Below are 18,226 nucleotides of genomic sequence, written 5' to 3' on the forward strand. Positions count from 1 at the left end.
CTAGTGAGTGTGAGAGCCACTGTCCAGGATGAAACATCCAAGCTCCATGAATACATCAAAGAGAAGGCTCCAACGGATGATGTACTCAGAGAATGTCTCAGTCAATGGGGAACAGAGGATGAGGTGCTGGAAGAGGGACAATCATGGGAGGAAAAGCCCCTACACGGGATGTACCACCGAACCATAGTAGAAGTGGCTGATCTCAAGAAGTCCTATCAGTGGCTAGAGAGGGCTGGCCTAAAGGACAGCACAGAGGCACTCATCCTGGCTGCCCAAGAGCAGGCCCTGAACACCAGAGCCATAGAGGCAGGGATATACCACACCAGACAAGACCCAAGGTGTAGGTTGTGCAAAGAGGCACCTGAGACAATCCAACACGTAACTGCAGGGTGTAAGATGCTGGCAGGGAAAGCCTACATGGAGCGCCATAACCAGGTGGCTGGCATAGTCTACCGAAACATCTGTGCGGAGTATGGCGGAAACCCCAAGTCAAAATGGGACAAGGTGGTGGAGAATGACCGAGCAAAAATCCTGTGGGACTTCCAGATACAGACTGACAAGAGGTAATCAGATATCGTGGTCATAGATAAAGGGGAAAGCGGTAAGCTCTCAGTCGTACACCATCCCAAGGTCAGCGAACTGGTGGAGTGGTGCCGGACACAGCTATGATAGGTCCCTACTCTCAATGTGGCCCCACTGATTGTTCCTACACCTATTACCCCCACTCCCCCGGTATCACCTCATCAGCATAACGACCCTCATCAGCATTGCGAAAGTTGACCTGTTTTGCCTGAGCAGGCTATTGTATGAAAAAATCCTGTGGGACTTCCAGATACAGACTGACAAGATGGTAATGGCCAACCAACCAGATATCGTGGTCATAGATAAATGGGGAAAGGAAAGCCGTTGTCGTGGATGTAGCGGTCCCGAGTGATGGGAACATCAGAAAGAAGGAACATGAGAAAATCGAGAAATACCAAGGGCTCAGAGAGGCGCTGGAGAGAGCCTGGAAGGTAAAGGTGACAGTCGTGCCTGTGGTGGTCGGAGCACTTGGGGCAGTGACCCCCAAACTCGACGAGTGGTTGCAACAGATCCCGGGAACATCGGATATCTCTGTCCAGAAAAGCGCAGTGCTGGGAACAGCACGGATACTGCGCAGAACCCTCAAGCTTCCTGGCCTCTGGTAGAGGACCCGAGCTGAAATGGGGACAGACACCACCCATGGTGGGTGAGACGAGGATTTTTTTTTTTATATATATATATATATTTGACCAAGCCCGGCAAGTAAAAAACATGCATAGTGGTGTGTCAGAGAATGGTCGGAGAATTGCAATGAATGTTCATATTTCTATATATCAACCATATAGTGGTAGATAAGCCAGGACAAGGTTATTTTTGATAATATCATATTTTCCGGTGTATACGGTGCACCGGAGTATAAGGCGCACCCGCAATGAATGGTTTATTTTCAAACTTTTTCAGTATATAAGATGTACCGGACTATAAGGTGCACCGTCACTTAAAGACAAAAAAATCCAAAGATAATATCTGAAGATATAAAAGTTTTATAAGGAAAGCGACATTATAAGTCTTTCTCTCTGGTTCATGGTCTTAGAAGATGGTAGTAAAATCAGCAGGAATCAAAGTGATCAACAAAAAGATTATTTTAATCTTGGACAGCAGAGACATTGGGAGGTCCATGTAGGAGGGCCATTGAGTGAGAAGCTTCTGCTCTCCCCTCACTCCAGATGTTTATTTATACAGAGGGTGGGAATGACGTCTTTTCAAAGGGGCCTATCAGCTACGAGATAGAAGGGTGAAATATGATATCAGACTGAAATAAGAATTAGTAGTGCAATAATGATATGCAAGGTTATAAAATAAACTACATACATTTATAGATGAAAAGGTTTATTCTGCCGTCATCTATACTTCTTTGAAGGTGTCGGACATTTTATTTCTTATTCAAGAGGCTTCGTCAGCAAACTAAAAAGTTTCGCTGCTGACGAACCATCTTGGATAAGAAGCGAAACGTCCTACACCTTTAAAGGACAGCCGACGTCTCTGGACAAGTTGTGTCCATAACTTGTAAAATGGCTTCAAATGACTTCTACTGAGCGTATTTTATAAAGATTCCACCGCATATAGCTATATGTTACGTTTTAAGACTCGCACTGAATATTCCGGAAGTCTTGTTTTTGGGTTGGTGACAAGTCCGTACGTGACGTCATTGAAGGAACGCCCCTGACCGAAAAAAAGGACACATTGTAGCAGCAACTTCCATCACGTCAATGCACATTGCTGTGCTTGTTTGGTCTGAAAATGTCATGTTGCAACAAAAAGAGCCAGAAGAGGGCGACCAAACTCCATATAAGGAATTTATCAGCCTGTGGAAACAGGCTGATTAATTCCTCTCAGGGGGCTTGGTCGCCATTTTCTGCCTCTTTTCTAGGACGCTACATTGCATTCCAGATGCCTCAAAATGACACGGAAGTATGTCTTTAATATATTACAATCATGTATGCTTTCCTGTTCAGAACTATTTGAATCATATTCATAACTGGATGTGAAATCATAGTCTCCGAATCTGAAGCCATTGTTTTGATTCTCCAGCAATGCAAGGCGTCTTGGCGTGACGTCACGAACTGGGGGCTGGACTTTCTGAAAATGCCCAATTCGCAGCTCATTTTTTTGCAGATTTTGGACACTTTAAGTCATTTTTATTGGTGTTTTGCATTTGCATAAAAATATCATACTGCATGTTTTGAGTATTTTAGATGCTATAAAACGTTTTTCTGATGTCAGTTAAGAAAAAAAAATGTGATGTCGGTATTCCTTTAAAGAAGTACAGATAACGGCTGAAGAAACCCTTTCATCGATTGACCACTCCTGTACGACTGAGAGCTTCCACAGACATACATGTATAGACTAAACTAACATGTAAAAATAAGTAGAAATGAAGAAACATAGGATGTTTAAGGATGTGTATATAACATTTTTCTATCAGCACGGCTTGTTGAAATGGAGTCGGTGGCTGCTGACAGTAGCTGCGAGATCCGTTGTGGCTCAATATTACTTCACATACTATATGAAGTTGCAGTATCATATTTTGATGAAATTTGTCAATAAGTTTGACATACAAGTTATAAATGACAAAAAGTGGTATTTCGAGAGAAAATTCTGAAGTCATTATGTCAATTTGCTTTTCAAAAAAGTTGACGTCGGTAGGTTTTTGGCCCAACAATGGAAAACGTAATGACTGAAAGCCCGATTTACAAGCTATTCCATGACTCTTCCTCTCAATGTCTGCATCAATAGTTCCACCCGAAGACCCTGTCATCAGCGGAGGCCCGGTGGTGAGTCTGAGAGCGGGCGACCCACTCAATCTGACTTGTCATGCTGACAACGCCAAGCCAGCAGCTTCCATCATCTGGATTCGCAACAGAGAGGTCCTGAATGGGGCCATGCACTCAAAGGTAAGCTTGGTGGTGTGCGTCACGTAGTGGGTTTCGACACTTTTGGGGAGAGAAAGGGAAAATTGAGTTTTGGCTGAGATGAAAACTTAAGGAAATGTTGTCAAATTTCAAATCCTATTCATTGAGCCAGTCAAAACAACCGCAGCTGCATACAAAACTCTACTAATAACTAAACATGTAAAAAACAGATTACATTAATAAGTGGCCAACATGTTCTCTACATGCATATGGTTTTTCCAGGTACTCTAATTTCCTCCCATATTTCAAAAACACAGCATGGCAGGTGAATCGAACACCTTAAATTTTCCCTGAGTTCATGTTTAATCAACCATGTTATTATTTATTATTTATTTATGTGTGTATTGTTCTTTTAATTGTAAAGTGTCCTTGAGTGTTTTGAAAGATGCTTGTAAATTAAATTTATTATTATTATTATTATTATTATTATTATTATTATTATTATTATTGTTATTATTATTATTATTATTATTATTGTGATTTTGAAAGAAAATTGTTCCTCGTCTATATCGGCACTGCAATTAGCTGGCAACCGGTTAAGGGTATCATGACAGGTGTTGCCATAACAACCAGAAAGTATCATTTTCCTAAATTGCGTACCTTACGTTACAACTTTGATATCATTTCTGGGCAAAAACACCAGTTTGGCTTTGTATTTGCTGTAAATAATTACTGCAAAGGTGCCACACATGCAGAGTTGTTAGTGGCCCTTTGTTTCACGCTCCAGATGGCTTTTTGAAAGCAATTCCCTTGAAAACACAGGTTGGTGTTTTGACAACAAAAACACTTTTTTTCCGGGGGGGTCCATCATATAAATCAACTGAGACAAGCAGATGGCAAGATCATGGAACTATCAGTGATGCTTCCCTTCTGTTATGATGTGCTTCTTCAGTTGCATTCATCTTCGTTTGACCAACCTGTTTCCAAAATCTGTTCAGCGGGCTGTCATCTCTGCTGGTGATTGACAGAATGTGTTTTTTTTCCGCCACCATTCAAACCAGTATGGTGTCATGGTCACCTGAGTCCCTCAGTGTCATTTCCGACACGACCCCATCCCAAGGCTAATAATGAGATCAATATTGCCATGTTCAATTTGGATTTGCAGAAATGGCATAAAGAGAACAAGCACTTTCAAGCTCTAACAACCCCCTACCGTTCCACTGCTCTTCCCCACTGTCCTGGCTGCCTGTTCGTTATAGACTTGTTCCAAAGAGCAGATAAATGCAATCGATTGGACCGGGACATGGTACCACACTTATTTCAATAAAACAATTGCTCAACGTGTGTCTGGTTAATGGCAGAAATGGATAATGTGCTTCCAGTTTTCATTTCTGTACTTTTAGAGAGATGGCAGATGTGAGATGCCACATTAGACACTGACACTCTCGATGAAAATCATTTGGCAGTTTGTATGAGCAAAGAACACCTGGAATGACAAAAAAATATGAGAAGAATGTCACAGGATCTCTCACTTTGATTGAAATGCTTCTGCTTAAAGCCATTCGTACATTTTGAGAAGTGAGCAAGAGATGGTTGTATTGGCATTAGAATGACAACAAGCAATGGTGAATTTTACCGAATACAAAAACACGTCGCCGTTCGTCTCTCCAGAGTGGTTTCCATGAAGCCAGTTGACTTTTTTTCCGGCTTGCAGAATGAATTGTTATTATGATGTTTGGCAGCAAAAAAGTTGCTTATATGATTAAAGTGACTCTGTACATTGTATTTGAAATGGCTTTGTGTTTCTGTAACCACAGCAGCAACTACAAAACACCAATGCCTACTTTTCTCTCAGGGAGTAAATAGCAAATAATCCCCTATGTCATTTAATCACTAGCAACATTAATGATGCTTCTCCTTGTATTTTTTTTTTTGCTTTTTTTGCTTACTCTTTATTTTTTACTACATAGAGAGGATACTGTTCATTTTACTATTATTATTTTCATTATAAAATATTAATACTGTATATGTATATGAAATGTAAATACATTTTTCCCACTTGTCTCTGTTTGTAGACGGTGCTCCGCGATGGGAGGAGAGAGACCACGGTGAGCACGCTCTACTTGCCAGCTTCCAACATCGAGACCGGCCAACAAATCATTTGTAAGGCCTCAAACAAGGCAGTCCCAAATGGCAAGGAGACCGGTGTCACAATTGACGTCCAGCGTAAGCACATCACTTCAACTCCTTTGACGAGAATATTTATATATTGTACCTTGTTTTTTTTTCCGTGTATTACTTTAAAAGTCTTCTGTTCTGTTCAGTGTAGAAAATGGAAATGCTCTCTTTTATCTCTTAGTGTTCTAAATCCCGTTTTTTTTAATGATAGTATAACTTTGATTCGAAGAACGCCGCCCTGAGATTTTCCAGCGTGTCAATGTAGCATAGCGTTTCACTGCCGATGCTGCGCTGTTCTTCTTAAAATGGAAAATACAGTAAATTATAAGTGACATCGCCCGCTTGTCACAGCCCAGCATTGTGATGAATGAAATCATCAACAATCTTAACAGTCATAATTCTTCCGGATTAATATATTATCCCACAATAGGTCCCCAACCTTTTTTTTTTGCCTCACAGACAGGTTTACTGTCGAACAATGTTTTCAGAGACATCCCTACATGGAAGGATAAATCCAACACAAGGATACGACATGACTGGCATATTTTTTTTTTTTTTCAAAATATACTAATAATCATGAGAATGTCCAATATGCACCCCAACACCCCCCAAAAAATACGACTCACCATCCTTGCAGAGTGGGTGCGTGGGAATCTCCCGTTGGCACTGTCAATTGTCAAGGAGTCCAAGATGGCGCCCGAGTAGGCAGCCGTCAACAAGTGCTCTGATGAGCCTTGCTTTTTTGTTGTTTTTGTCTTGTTTTTGTGTTTTCTTTTGTCACTTTGTGTTGTTGTGCGTCGTGTGGAACGGATACGGATTGTTTTTCAGCATTTTTGACCACGACATTCATCAAGGAGGAGACTGTGCTGAGCGGTTGCGCCTTTTCGGCAGCATGAATATGCCAGTACTGTTTTTGAATGGGAGGAATGTCGGTGCCATTCGACTGTCATCGCTGGACACCACAGGGGCCATTGTGCTTTTTTGCGCCTGTAATGGGCAGCATCTTCACAGCCCCGCTTTGTTCTTTTTTTTTTTCTGTTTCTTTGTTAACTTTGCTGCTGTGAAATGTAAATTTCTCCACTGCGAGACTAATAAAGGCAAATCCAATCCAATCCAATTAAACGTAGCTTTCTTTTTCTTGAAAGCGGTAGATTCCTCTTCTGTCCCTCTTTCATATTCTGAAATGAATAAAATTGAAGAAATGTCAAATATGTGTTCCTTCTGTGTGGCCCCGTACCAATTGACCAAGGGACTGGTAAATGTCCGCAACCTTAGGGTTGGAGACCACTCCCTTAGAATACCAAAAGATAAAGTAGATAAAGATTGACTGGTGTCGACATTCAATGTTCCACTTCGATTGCATATATAGACATGTATATATAGTTTTTTAAATTCAAGTACAAATATGAACTCAGCTATCCATCTCTCGTGAGCGAGATTAATCTCTATTATGACTGCCACGCGACCGCCATTCGACCGCATCCTGAATTGAGAACACCTGTCTTTGCAAACAGGCAAAGCATACCCATTGCGTAAAATTACTTGGTGCGGCTTGTCGGGAAACATTATTGAGAACTGTTCCGAGTGAGAAAGGGCATCTTAGTGCAAAAAGGGATGTTGCATCACTTGCAGCACTGTCAACACCATTAACTATGTGTAATAAAGCAGAAAATGCTACTCAGGGAGCCATTAAAACCGACGCTTTGTTCTTTGCAGTATGTGCATAAAAGGAGACAAACATGGCCAGACCGGGCGCCACATGATCTGACCACGATATACACATAAGTCTAAAATATGTCTTTTGTTTGTATTTCTCAGAGTATGCCGAAGCTATTGTTTTTTTTTTTTTTTTATCTGTCGCTCAGTCATGGAGAAATTATCTGCACTCGTACAGTATACATGAGGATGTATCACTAAACCTAATGATGCTCGTATTGCGGTCGTCACTGTGCTATTTAAACTGCAATTCAGTCTTAAAGAGTTAAAATAGAAAATAACTAAAATTAGCACTCCAAAATGTGCACAGTTAAAGGCAGGATTAAAATAAAAGTCCCACAGCATGAGAACAAAGTGAGCAACAGCGGAGACTAATTGTCGTGATTCAAATTGTCTCCCACATGGTTTAGCTTTGACACCGTCCCTCTTTAACAACCCCCCCACTTCTCCTCCTCCCCACCACACTTACTCGACAGGTAAGTGGCGCAGCATAGTTCAGCTGAGCTGATTTATTTTCCGCTGACATACACTTTCAAATTAAGCTGCAAAAATGAAACATGCTATAATTGAACTTTATTTCCCGCGCGCTGGGTATCAATTTGCTTCCTTTCCATGCTGCCTTATTCAATTATAAGGGTTTTAGCTGAGCAGCAGAATTTCAAGCACAGTCTGTTATTTGTAATTATTTTGTGTTTGTTTTATTTTTAAACAAGCATTTTTTCTTTTTGTCCTTGTGACAGGCTCTTTTTTTGTGTGACACGACCTCCTTATGTAATTAGGGTCCACAAAGAATTAACCAAAAATGAGGAAAGAAAGTTCAGAAAGAAAAGTGATTCAGTCAGTCCATCAACAATTAAACAAAAAGAATTATTGAAGTATGAACATAAAATTGTTATATAACATATGTAAAATTGCATGAAATCATTTTTTTTTTGTACAAATACAAAGTGGTGATTTGTCTTTGGTAGGGAGGTAGGTAGAGAGAGAGAGAGAGAGAGAGAGAGAGAGAGAGAGAGAGAGAGAGAGAGAGAGAGAGAGAGAGAGAGAGAGAGAGAGAGAGAGAGAGAGAGAGAGAGAGAGAGAGAACGGGTTGGGTATGGGTCGGTAGGTAGGGAGGGAGGGAGGGAGGGAGGGAGGGATGGAGGGAGGAAGGAAGGGAGGTAGAGAGAGAGAGAGCTAGAATTTCTTTTGTGACACGACCTTCCATCGATCGATAGATCGATCGAGATGAATACATAAATACATAAAAATCAATCAATTGATCAATGTTATCCATTACTTCCACAAAAAGAGTGTCAAGTTGAAATATTGCCCCAGCAAAGCCATCTGATATTCACTCATCATTGATCGTTGACTGGACAAGATTCCCCACCTTTCTATTCATATATCCTATTGTTTGAATCGAGCTGCTATCATCCATTTACCTCAGTTTTTTTTCTATACATCCCTCTGACACATATCCCAGAGCAACTCTTCGTTTGATGAGCTAAGGAATCAACATTTTAAATTATTGATAAGCGGTTGCTTTCACAGTGTACCACCCACTCTGCAAGTCATGCATTTCTCCATTGGAATGCCAAATGGGACTTTTCTTTTAAGGCAATGTCAGAAGACTCTTTTACCTCAACGTCATAGCTGTCAAAATGTATTGGATTTATTGAGGTTAAAATGTGAGATACAGGTGTAAAGTGACAATAGCACCATATCTTTCTGATAGGCCTTTTTATGGGTCTCCTTCAGTCCTCTGAAGGGGAGATAAATTAGCAGATGGGCTGCTTGTAGTGTTCATTTGCATCGTCAAAGGTCTCTCGGCAGCTGGATCTAAAGAGTTAAAAAAATAATGTGAAAGTAAAAATAGGGTTTGGCATGACTGAATAGAGCAGAGTTAAATGCTTCGTATAATGTGTTCTGAATTGGCTTTGACATTTGTGTGTCTATTAGCAAAAACACCACACTCCTCCCATTCCGTTCCCCCAACTCTTTAATGTCTGCTTTGCTGCTCTTCAGCTTCTGGCTGGATTTTTATTACAGGCCTCGATAGCGCCACAGCTGTCATTTTCACCTTTGAGGTTCCCGCTGCCCACATTTTTGTCCACGCAATTAACCACTTGCATGGCTAAAAAATACCCAACGGGCTGACTAACATTGCAGCTCCAAGTGTAGATAGCTCTGACACACACCCACATGCCCTGTAAACAGCCACACATACTCATTGCAAAACACTATACAGAAAAAACTCACCAATGTGAACATATCGTTGCCAAAGGAGGAATATGTGTTTGTTCTGATTTTATGGTGGACTCATTTCAAACATGGCACCGTCACTGTAAAATAACTGCAGGGGGTAGATACTTGCGTAGGTGACTTGATAAGGACATAGAAAAACATTTGTAGGAAAAGTAACGGATTAAATTAAGTCATTCACTGTCATTCACACATTTATTCGTGAATAGAAAATATGTGCCATTCCTGAATTTGTTCGGTTTTGTTTTTTCTTGTTTGGGTACCGATAAAGCGCTGTCCATGGCCTCTGGCAATGTTTTTTCTCCTCTACAAGGAGGAGCATTTCCCTTTGTTTCCATGTTTGCGCTTTGTTCCAGCTTAAGCTGTTTTTAAAGCGCTATATAAACCAATAGTATTGCATTGTATTTTGGACAGCCACCCTCATTTTAAGCTCATATAACTCCAGACTAATATAATTTTGGAATTACCTAGTTTTTTTCTAATGAAAGAAGAGAATCTAAGGTTACTTACACTGCATTGAATGTTTATGTCGTCCCAAAACCCAATATTCTGTAGGTCCCGGAATTTGAGGACAATGACAAAAACCCTGGCACTGGAGTGGACACATTTTTGCACGTCTGTGAGTGAATGCATTAAAGAACATGAGTTCCATTAAAATGTTATGTTCCAGTTCTGATTTAGTTTTTACAAGATGCAAAGACGATCAACAGTGCACAATCGTATTGATTTATTATTAAAAAAATACATACTGTAAATACAAGTAGTAGTTTGATTGAACTTGGTTGAAAGAAAAAAAAATAATGACCGTGTGCCATCCCTACATTGATAGAATTGTCAAATGGTTTGAGATCTTGATTGCTTCACAAGACTCATTTTGTATGACGATATAAAATATGTTCTTGGGGGAACATGCATTTTTTATCCTGTTTTTTGGACATATTTATTGGGAGTGTTTTGGATGTTGTTTAGAAGGCACACCTACACAAACAGTATTTCTGGAAAACACTCCAGTTCTAATGTAACATCATACTTGTTTTTTGGATCGTATGCTCCTCGTGGGCTTCATGACAGCTAAGCAAGAGGCAAACATCTGCACCGCTGCAGGCCAAAAATCAGTTTCCCTCCACATTCAAACCACCCCCGTTTGCAGCCGTACGCACTTCACAGTTTGGCGGCATCATAACATGTTTGTCTTTTGTTTGACTGCTCTTCATCCGCGTCCAAGTACAATCTCTTGTTATTACTTTTGAAGTGTTGAACATCGAGAGCAAAGACTGTGCACATTTTGAAACAGATGGCAGCACAAGCATCAACATACACCCTCAAAAAATGAGCGTGGCTTACCCAAATGACTAATCTACTGTCCTTGATGCTGTAACAGCACCACGACCAGAACCGCAGATGGCAAGAAGTAATAATGTCGTCGGGGTGAGTTGAGTAAATAGAATAAATGCCTGAGTGCAGGTTTTTGTCTGATTTTATTTTCTTCAATTTAGCAACAGTTTGAAAATTCATGAAGGGTATAAAATTTTTCATCCAATTCCATCTCATAGATAATACAGCAACAGACTGTGCAGAAGGCCCAAAGGAAAATGAGTATCCGAAAAACACGGCCCAGTGATGCACAACATGCATGTAACTATTTGCCTTGGCCTAATCAGGGGGGAAAACGCAGAAAAACACACACAAGCACACACACACACAAACACACACGCACACACACACACACACACACACACACACACACACACACAACACACACACACACACACACGCACACACACACACGCGCACACACACACACACACGCACACACACACACACACACACACACACACATACACTGTTTTTTTCCCATTCAGTGCCACAAAAACCGCAAAACCACTTCACTAGTCAGTGAGTTGGTCTACCGAGTAAATAGCATGGTCCTCCCCCATCCCATTCCCCACAGGAGACAGCCTTGAAATGGAAATGAGCACGTACCTTCAAAAGAACCCCACCTTTTCTTAATTAGGATAAATAACCTGTTTGCATAATCTGAATGCCTGTTATGTTTCTCTGATGTTGCTCATTGTTACATTTGTTGTGAATTGCGGTGTGGACTTTATTTCTTTATTTTTTTATATTTATTTTGCAAATTGCCATTTACTGGAATTCATTACAAAGTCAAGTTTCCCTTTGATTTCCTTCTCATCGTATTGTAATGGTGATAGGTCTTAAAAGGTAGCGCTTCCTCATGAGGTTGGGGCAAAGGTTGGGGCAAAATAACATACAAAATAAATGATTTTTATTTATGAATATATTGAGAACTCTATTTCTGTACAATATATGTGGGTGTAGCTTGCATAACTGCATAAAACCATGCCGCGCAATATGACTAGAGTACTTTTTTTTGTCTTTGCCTTCATCTGACGATTTGCAGGGAATAGAATAAGTTCGAGATACACAGTTTTGGACAGGAGCTGCTGATGGCAAGCTCGAAGCACAATTCCAAATGATCATCGCTCATGGTTGAACAGTACTGCAACTTGATTTTTTTGTCAACGGCCTGAAAATGTCGCTCCATATTTCCATTCTTTGGTGAAACCACACTTGCAGATGAGGCAAACATTGTGGGAGAGGGGGGGGTGGGGTGGGGGCAGGGAGTCCTTCTCTCACTCCGTGTATGGAAATAATTGGCTCCCTATGGCCCCTAATCCCTTTTAGACATTTTATTAAGTTTCAAGTAGATGAAATATATTAGAGGCTGATATGGCAACTCACTGTTTTGAGGGATTTTTTTCTTCAGCAGGAGCTCATCCCATTGTGGCTGCTTATGGGCTGACATGGGCAACAGGTTTATGAGTGGCTGCCCTGTGCGGCAATGGAGTGACAAAGTTCATCATGGATGATAATAGGCTAATATGTACCTGTGTGTGCATGTATTTATTTATTTCTCGTTTTAACCAATTTTGTTTAAATTTAGTTTTGGTTTTGAGAGTCTTTGGCTGGCAATGAATGAGTTCATGGGATAGAGCAGGGGTGGGCAAACGTTTTGACTCGCGGGCCACAATGGGTTCTAAAATTTCACAGAGGGGCCAGGCCAGGAGCATTTGGAGGGAGTGTTTGGCCCGGATATACTAAAGCATTAATTAAATGTAGTGTGTGCAAACCTCATAGCACAGTAAGAACACAACAACCCAATTCATTAACTGTCTTCCAAATGTGAAAAATAACCCTTATCAGTTAAGACATTTGTCTCAAGCATACCTGTCAACCTGTAAGACGTACAAGAAAATCTGTACGGAAAATCTGTACGGACACATGCACATTTGTCCATTATGGGTACCATCCGGTAGGCACCGACTATCACGAAACGACAAATCAATCAAGTCAAATGAGTTCGCCGCGGTAGCCTCTATCTTGGTATTTTTATTTTTTTTTTGCAAACGAAGTTAGCGGTTTGATGCTACTGTGCGCATGCGTCTGCCGCTTGGGGATTTCCCATTGCATCATTCCGCTCACATGTGAACAAAGTGAAAGTCAGGACGATACGAGGGATTGATACAAGCTTCGGAGAGAGGTGTGCAATATTCGTATTGTGTTGCTTGCAAAAAATACGTGAAAGTAGCTGCCTCCAGTTTCTATGATTTAAAGACGCATTTTGATACAAAGAGGTCTGGAAAAACATATTGATCATACAAAAGCATACAATAGAGAACACTGTAGTAATTAAGCAACACCTGTAATGTCATCATTTATTAAGAATATGTACAGAATGATATAACGAAACATGTACCCTATAACATGCTAAACTACATAAATAAACACATTTGAAAAAAAATATGGTGTACGAATATTTTGTATTTTGTAAGGGAAAATACGACAGTTTGTAAGGGGATGGAGCCGTGGAGGTTGACAGGTATGCTGAAGGAATATGCAAGATATGTCATTTACATACTATTTCACAGATACTGGGAGGAAGAAATGGAAATAGATCAAAATAACATACGCACTGTGATTTATCAAGATTGTGTTTTTTTTAATACGTTTCAATCGAAGGTGCAAAGTTAAAGAAATCAACATTTATTGAAAAATTGAATCACTTCCAACATTCAAAACATATTACACAACGAAATACACAAGCTCAATATCTTTTTGTGTTAAATTCTGCAAAATCTTGGATGGATTGTCCTGACCGCACACTCTCCAAACTCGCCATGGCCGCTCTTGCCTTCATGCGCAAACAGTACACGTGTATCGTTGCCAAGTACACAGACATAGGCTACCTGCAGTTGAAATTTGCAGCCAATCAGTAGCCTGCTCCGTGCTTCCGACTTTCCCAAGCATGATGGGGTCGTGCGTTTGCATATTATTTTCCAAAATAGATGCACAGAACCTCAGCCCAGAAGAAAGATTCAAAACAAGCTAACGAAATTTGTGACGCTACAAAATGTAAACTTACATCATACCGTGACTGTAAAGTGTACTTGAGAGGCGCTTTGTGGCTTGTAGCAGACAACGCAATGCAAACATTGCATTGTGTACCATGACGACTAACGACAACTGGAGCAAAATCTTCAGAGGGAGATATTTACCGTAAATTAAGCGAGGTAGCATTTGTGGTAGGTACATCCGTAATTAAAAAAAAATGTTATACTTGCGAAAATTTTTGTTATTGCGATTACTCGTCGTATTGTGTTTCAAGTTGTGAAAAATGGCTGGGCAGACAACTCTGAAAAGTTGCCTGCCCAGCCATAAAGCTGCCTGTCCCATTTTTCTGTCGTCCGCTAACTTTTTGTCATGACTTTCAGACACTGTTTTTACTATAATTTGTACAAATTCAGCGGGCCGGATTAAAAACCCTAACGGGCCGTATGTGGCCCGCGGGTCGTAGTTTGCCATGGGCAAGGGCAGGGATAGAGCCACTCTTCCGTTGAGAATGACTCATCAATCACAACCGACGAATAAACAAGCTTGACCGCCACCCGGACTCCGCGCTACACCTTCTTTCTGACCACTATTTAATCCACTTAATTCCCACATACAAACAGAAACTCAAATGTGTAAAACCGGTAGTCAAGACAGTTAAAACATGGACAGATGAAGCAAAGTTATCGCTACAAGAATGCTTAGACTGCACTGATTGGAGCGTCTTTGAAACTTCAACGGGCACATTGGATGAATACACAGACACTGTAACATCATACATCAGTTTCTGTGAGGACATGTGTGTACCAACAAAGTCCTTCCGCTCATTCAACAACAACAAGCCATGGTTCACTCCCAAACTCAGGCATCTTAGGAAAGAGAAAGAATCCGCATTTAAAAGCGGTGATCGAGCAGTTTACAAACTCGCCCGAAACAGACTGACGAAGGAAATTAACATCGCAAAGAAACGTTATGCGGAGAGGCTTAACAAACAGTTCTCCGCTAACGACTCTGCATCGGTGTGGAATGGCCTGAAAGCAATAACAAATTATCGTTTACCTTCCCCCCAAGCAGTGTACAACAATGGTATGGCTGATGAGTTAAATACATACTTTTGCCGATTTGAAAAGGACACCCCCATTTCCCCGGTCTGCCCACCATTACCAGAAACTACCGTATCTCCGCCCTCTGCCCTACAGATCCACGAACTGGACGTTAGACGGCTCTTCAAGCAGCAGAAGATCAAGAAAGCTGCAGGACCTGACAGAGTGTCCCCCTCCTGCCTGAGAGTCTGCGCTGACCAGCTGGCTCCGGTCTTCACACAAATCTTCAACAGATCCCTGGAGCAGTGTGAAGTCCCATCCTGCTTCAAACAGTCTACTATCGTCCCAGTTCCAAAGAAACCAGCACCCTCGGGATTGAACGACTATAGACCTGTCGCTCTGACGTCTGTGGTCATGAAGTCCTTTGAACGCCTCGTGCTGAACCACCTAAAGAACATCACCGGATCTCTGCTAGATCCTCTTCAGTTTGCCTACCGGGCAAACAGGTCTGTGGAGGATGCGGTCAACATTGGACTGCATCACATCCTCGACCACCTTGACAACACAGGAACCTACGCAAGGATCCTGTTTGTGGACTACAGCTCTGCGTTCAATACCATCATCCCAGAACTCCTCATCCCCAAACTTCTCCAGCTTGGTGTGTCCCCCACGATCTGCCAGTGGACCCTCAGCTTCCTGACAGGACGGACACAACAGGTCAGACTGGGAAATATATCATCCACAACACGAACCACGAGCACTGGAGCCCCGCAGGGATGCGTCCTCTCTCCATTGCTCTTCTCTCTCTACACAAAAGACTGCACCTCAACGCACCCAGCTGTCAAATTCATAAAGTTCGCAGACGACACCACGGTCATCGGTCTCATCAAAGACGGCGACGAGTCTGCGTACCGACAACAAGTGGAGCAGCTGGAGCTCTGGTGCAGCCGTCACAACCTGGAGCTGAACACGCTCAAGACAGTTGAGATGATCGTGGACTTCAGGAAACATCCATCACCACAGCTACCCCTCACCATATTTTTATGGGGGGGGGGAGCAACATGTTGAATACGAATGTAATTAAAAAAAGCATTATGATGATCATAATGTCGTAATAGTATTACTTCAATCCTGTAATGGACTAAATGTTTTGGATTTTTTTAATGTACTATGAATTTTGCAATGTTGTCAATTTAGAATGAGAAACATGCTCTTGGGGGTCAAAATAAATATTTCTGGTGACAGTTTTATTTTATGCTTCATTTGACTTTTTCTCCGAATGCTTCCTTGCCATCTAATATTAAGCAGATTCTTCCTTGCCATAATATAAATGTCAGATCTTCTGACTTTATTGTGACAAACAAGCAGCCTGAGAATAGACGACATACCATACCTTTTGAGTTCCCTTCAGGATGTGTTCAAGATGTCACTGACACTTACAGTATACTTCATGTTTCTTGTTTGTGTCTGTGCTCTCTTTTAGATTTTCCTCTTGTCAATCTCTCAGTGGAGCCTCAGCCAGTTCTTGAGGGAAACCTTGTGCGGTTTCACTGCTCTGCAAAGGCCAATCCACCTGTCACGCTTTATAAGTGAGGCCATTATCACTTTTTTATACAAGTTAATGAAAAAACAACACTTAAAATAAGACAAATATTTTAAGAAATACATTTATTATTTTTGTTGTGTGTGTTTTTGTCGATAAAAAAAGTGATGTGTATAAGGCGCACCCAAAAGCCTTAATTTCCTTCAACAGATGATCATGCGGTTTGTACACAGATGTGCCTTATATGTGAAGTAATATTGAGCCACAACAGGTCTCGCAACTACTGTCAGTAGCCACCGACTCCATTTCCCCCTGTAGGAGAAGTCGTGTGTAACCCCTGCCTCTATGTAGCGTCATATAGAGTGGTGTGCTTTCTATTTGGAAATATTTTTTTCAATTTATATATTATATTTTGATTTTTTTCTTCGTCTAATATATTGAAAAAGTTAAATACACTATTCATTGCGGGTGCGCCTTCTACTCTGGGGCACTGTATACATCGGAAAATATGACATTATCCAAAATAACCTTGTCATGGCTTATATACCCTATATACACATATTTTTTCATTAATTGAAGTTGCGCCTCATTGCCTTATATCTGGAAAAAGTTTACGAATACAACATTAATTGGGGTGCGCCTAATACAAAAAAAAATAAAATACGGTACACATTAAGTCGGCTCTGCCTTCACCTCTATGGCAGACGCTGTGTCGAACCCCTGAGACTGATTCATCGAACTCCTGGGATTTGATCAAAGCGGGGTACAGAAATATAGGCCTATCTATACCAACATCGTTAATGGTGGTCTCATAATCTTGTGAGGGGCAATCTTGTGTGCATGTGTGTGTTTGGAGGGAGGCGTTGAAATTTGGTGAAAATAAATTGAATGAAATTGATGGCAAAAGGATAGGGTTGGCCACGAATCGTGGTAAAGGACTGACTGACAAATGAAATATATCTGCAACACACTCACAGATGGCAAAGAATAGATGTTACCTTTTTTTTGATGGATTCGAAAAAGAGAGTGAAAAGTGGAGATGAGGGTTGGTGTGGGGGGTTGTTTCAGCTATATTGTTGAAAATAGGGTTATGATTTGATTGTGTTGGGTGCATAGCGGCGGCGGTGCAAAGAGATTTCATCTCTACTGTTATGTAACTGGATCAATGCTTGAGGCACAATTCTCCACCCTGATATCAAGAACTTATATGAACTGGCAGGTGTGATATTATTATTATTATTATTATTATTATTATTATTATTATTATTATTATTTACTTTAGGCGTCGTGGTCTTATGCTCTCGAGTATTCTGTCATTACCATAATGGCAAACACACCTTTGAATACATATACATTAAAAAATAAAAAATAAACTCATAAAAAAATAAAAGAAGTACTCCAGTGAAAGACTTAACTATTCGCAGACAGTGGTGCTGATTTTTGTTTAATTAGGGGACATATGACCCATTGCAATTGTTAAACTCCAAATAAATATATTTCGACAAAGAAGTGTTGAGCCTACAACTGCGATCCATGTTCAAAGTTCAGATTCTGTTTCAAACATGGGAGTTTTTTTATCAATGAAGTCTCATACTTCCTTGACCTTTTATAAGCCTTCACTCTGCCGATTGTTTTTGTGATCAACGACCTCAACACAG

The 18,226-nt window shown here is 40.9% G+C and overlaps 1 protein-coding gene across 1 annotated transcript in view; it reads left to right on the plus strand.

The window, feature by feature from the left end:
• Nucleotides 1-18,226, plus strand: part of kirrel3b (kirre like nephrin family adhesion molecule 3b) — a 183,840-nt gene that overhangs the window by 131,563 nt on the left and 34,051 nt on the right. Inside the window, exons 5-7 of the mRNA XM_089013637.1 lie at nt 3,319-3,476; nt 5,510-5,660; nt 16,509-16,614. Coding sequence (XP_088869763.1) covers nt 3,319-3,476; nt 5,510-5,660; nt 16,509-16,614 — 415 coding nt within the window. The remainder of the gene's footprint in view (nt 1-3,318; nt 3,477-5,509; nt 5,661-16,508; nt 16,615-18,226) is intronic.

Source organism: Hippocampus bargibanti, linkage group LG14 (genome assembly GCF_051943395.1).
Source record: "Hippocampus bargibanti isolate YZ-2025 linkage group LG14, ASM5194339v1, whole genome shotgun sequence".
NCBI classification, from domain to species: domain Eukaryota; kingdom Metazoa; phylum Chordata; class Actinopteri; order Syngnathiformes; family Syngnathidae; genus Hippocampus; species Hippocampus bargibanti.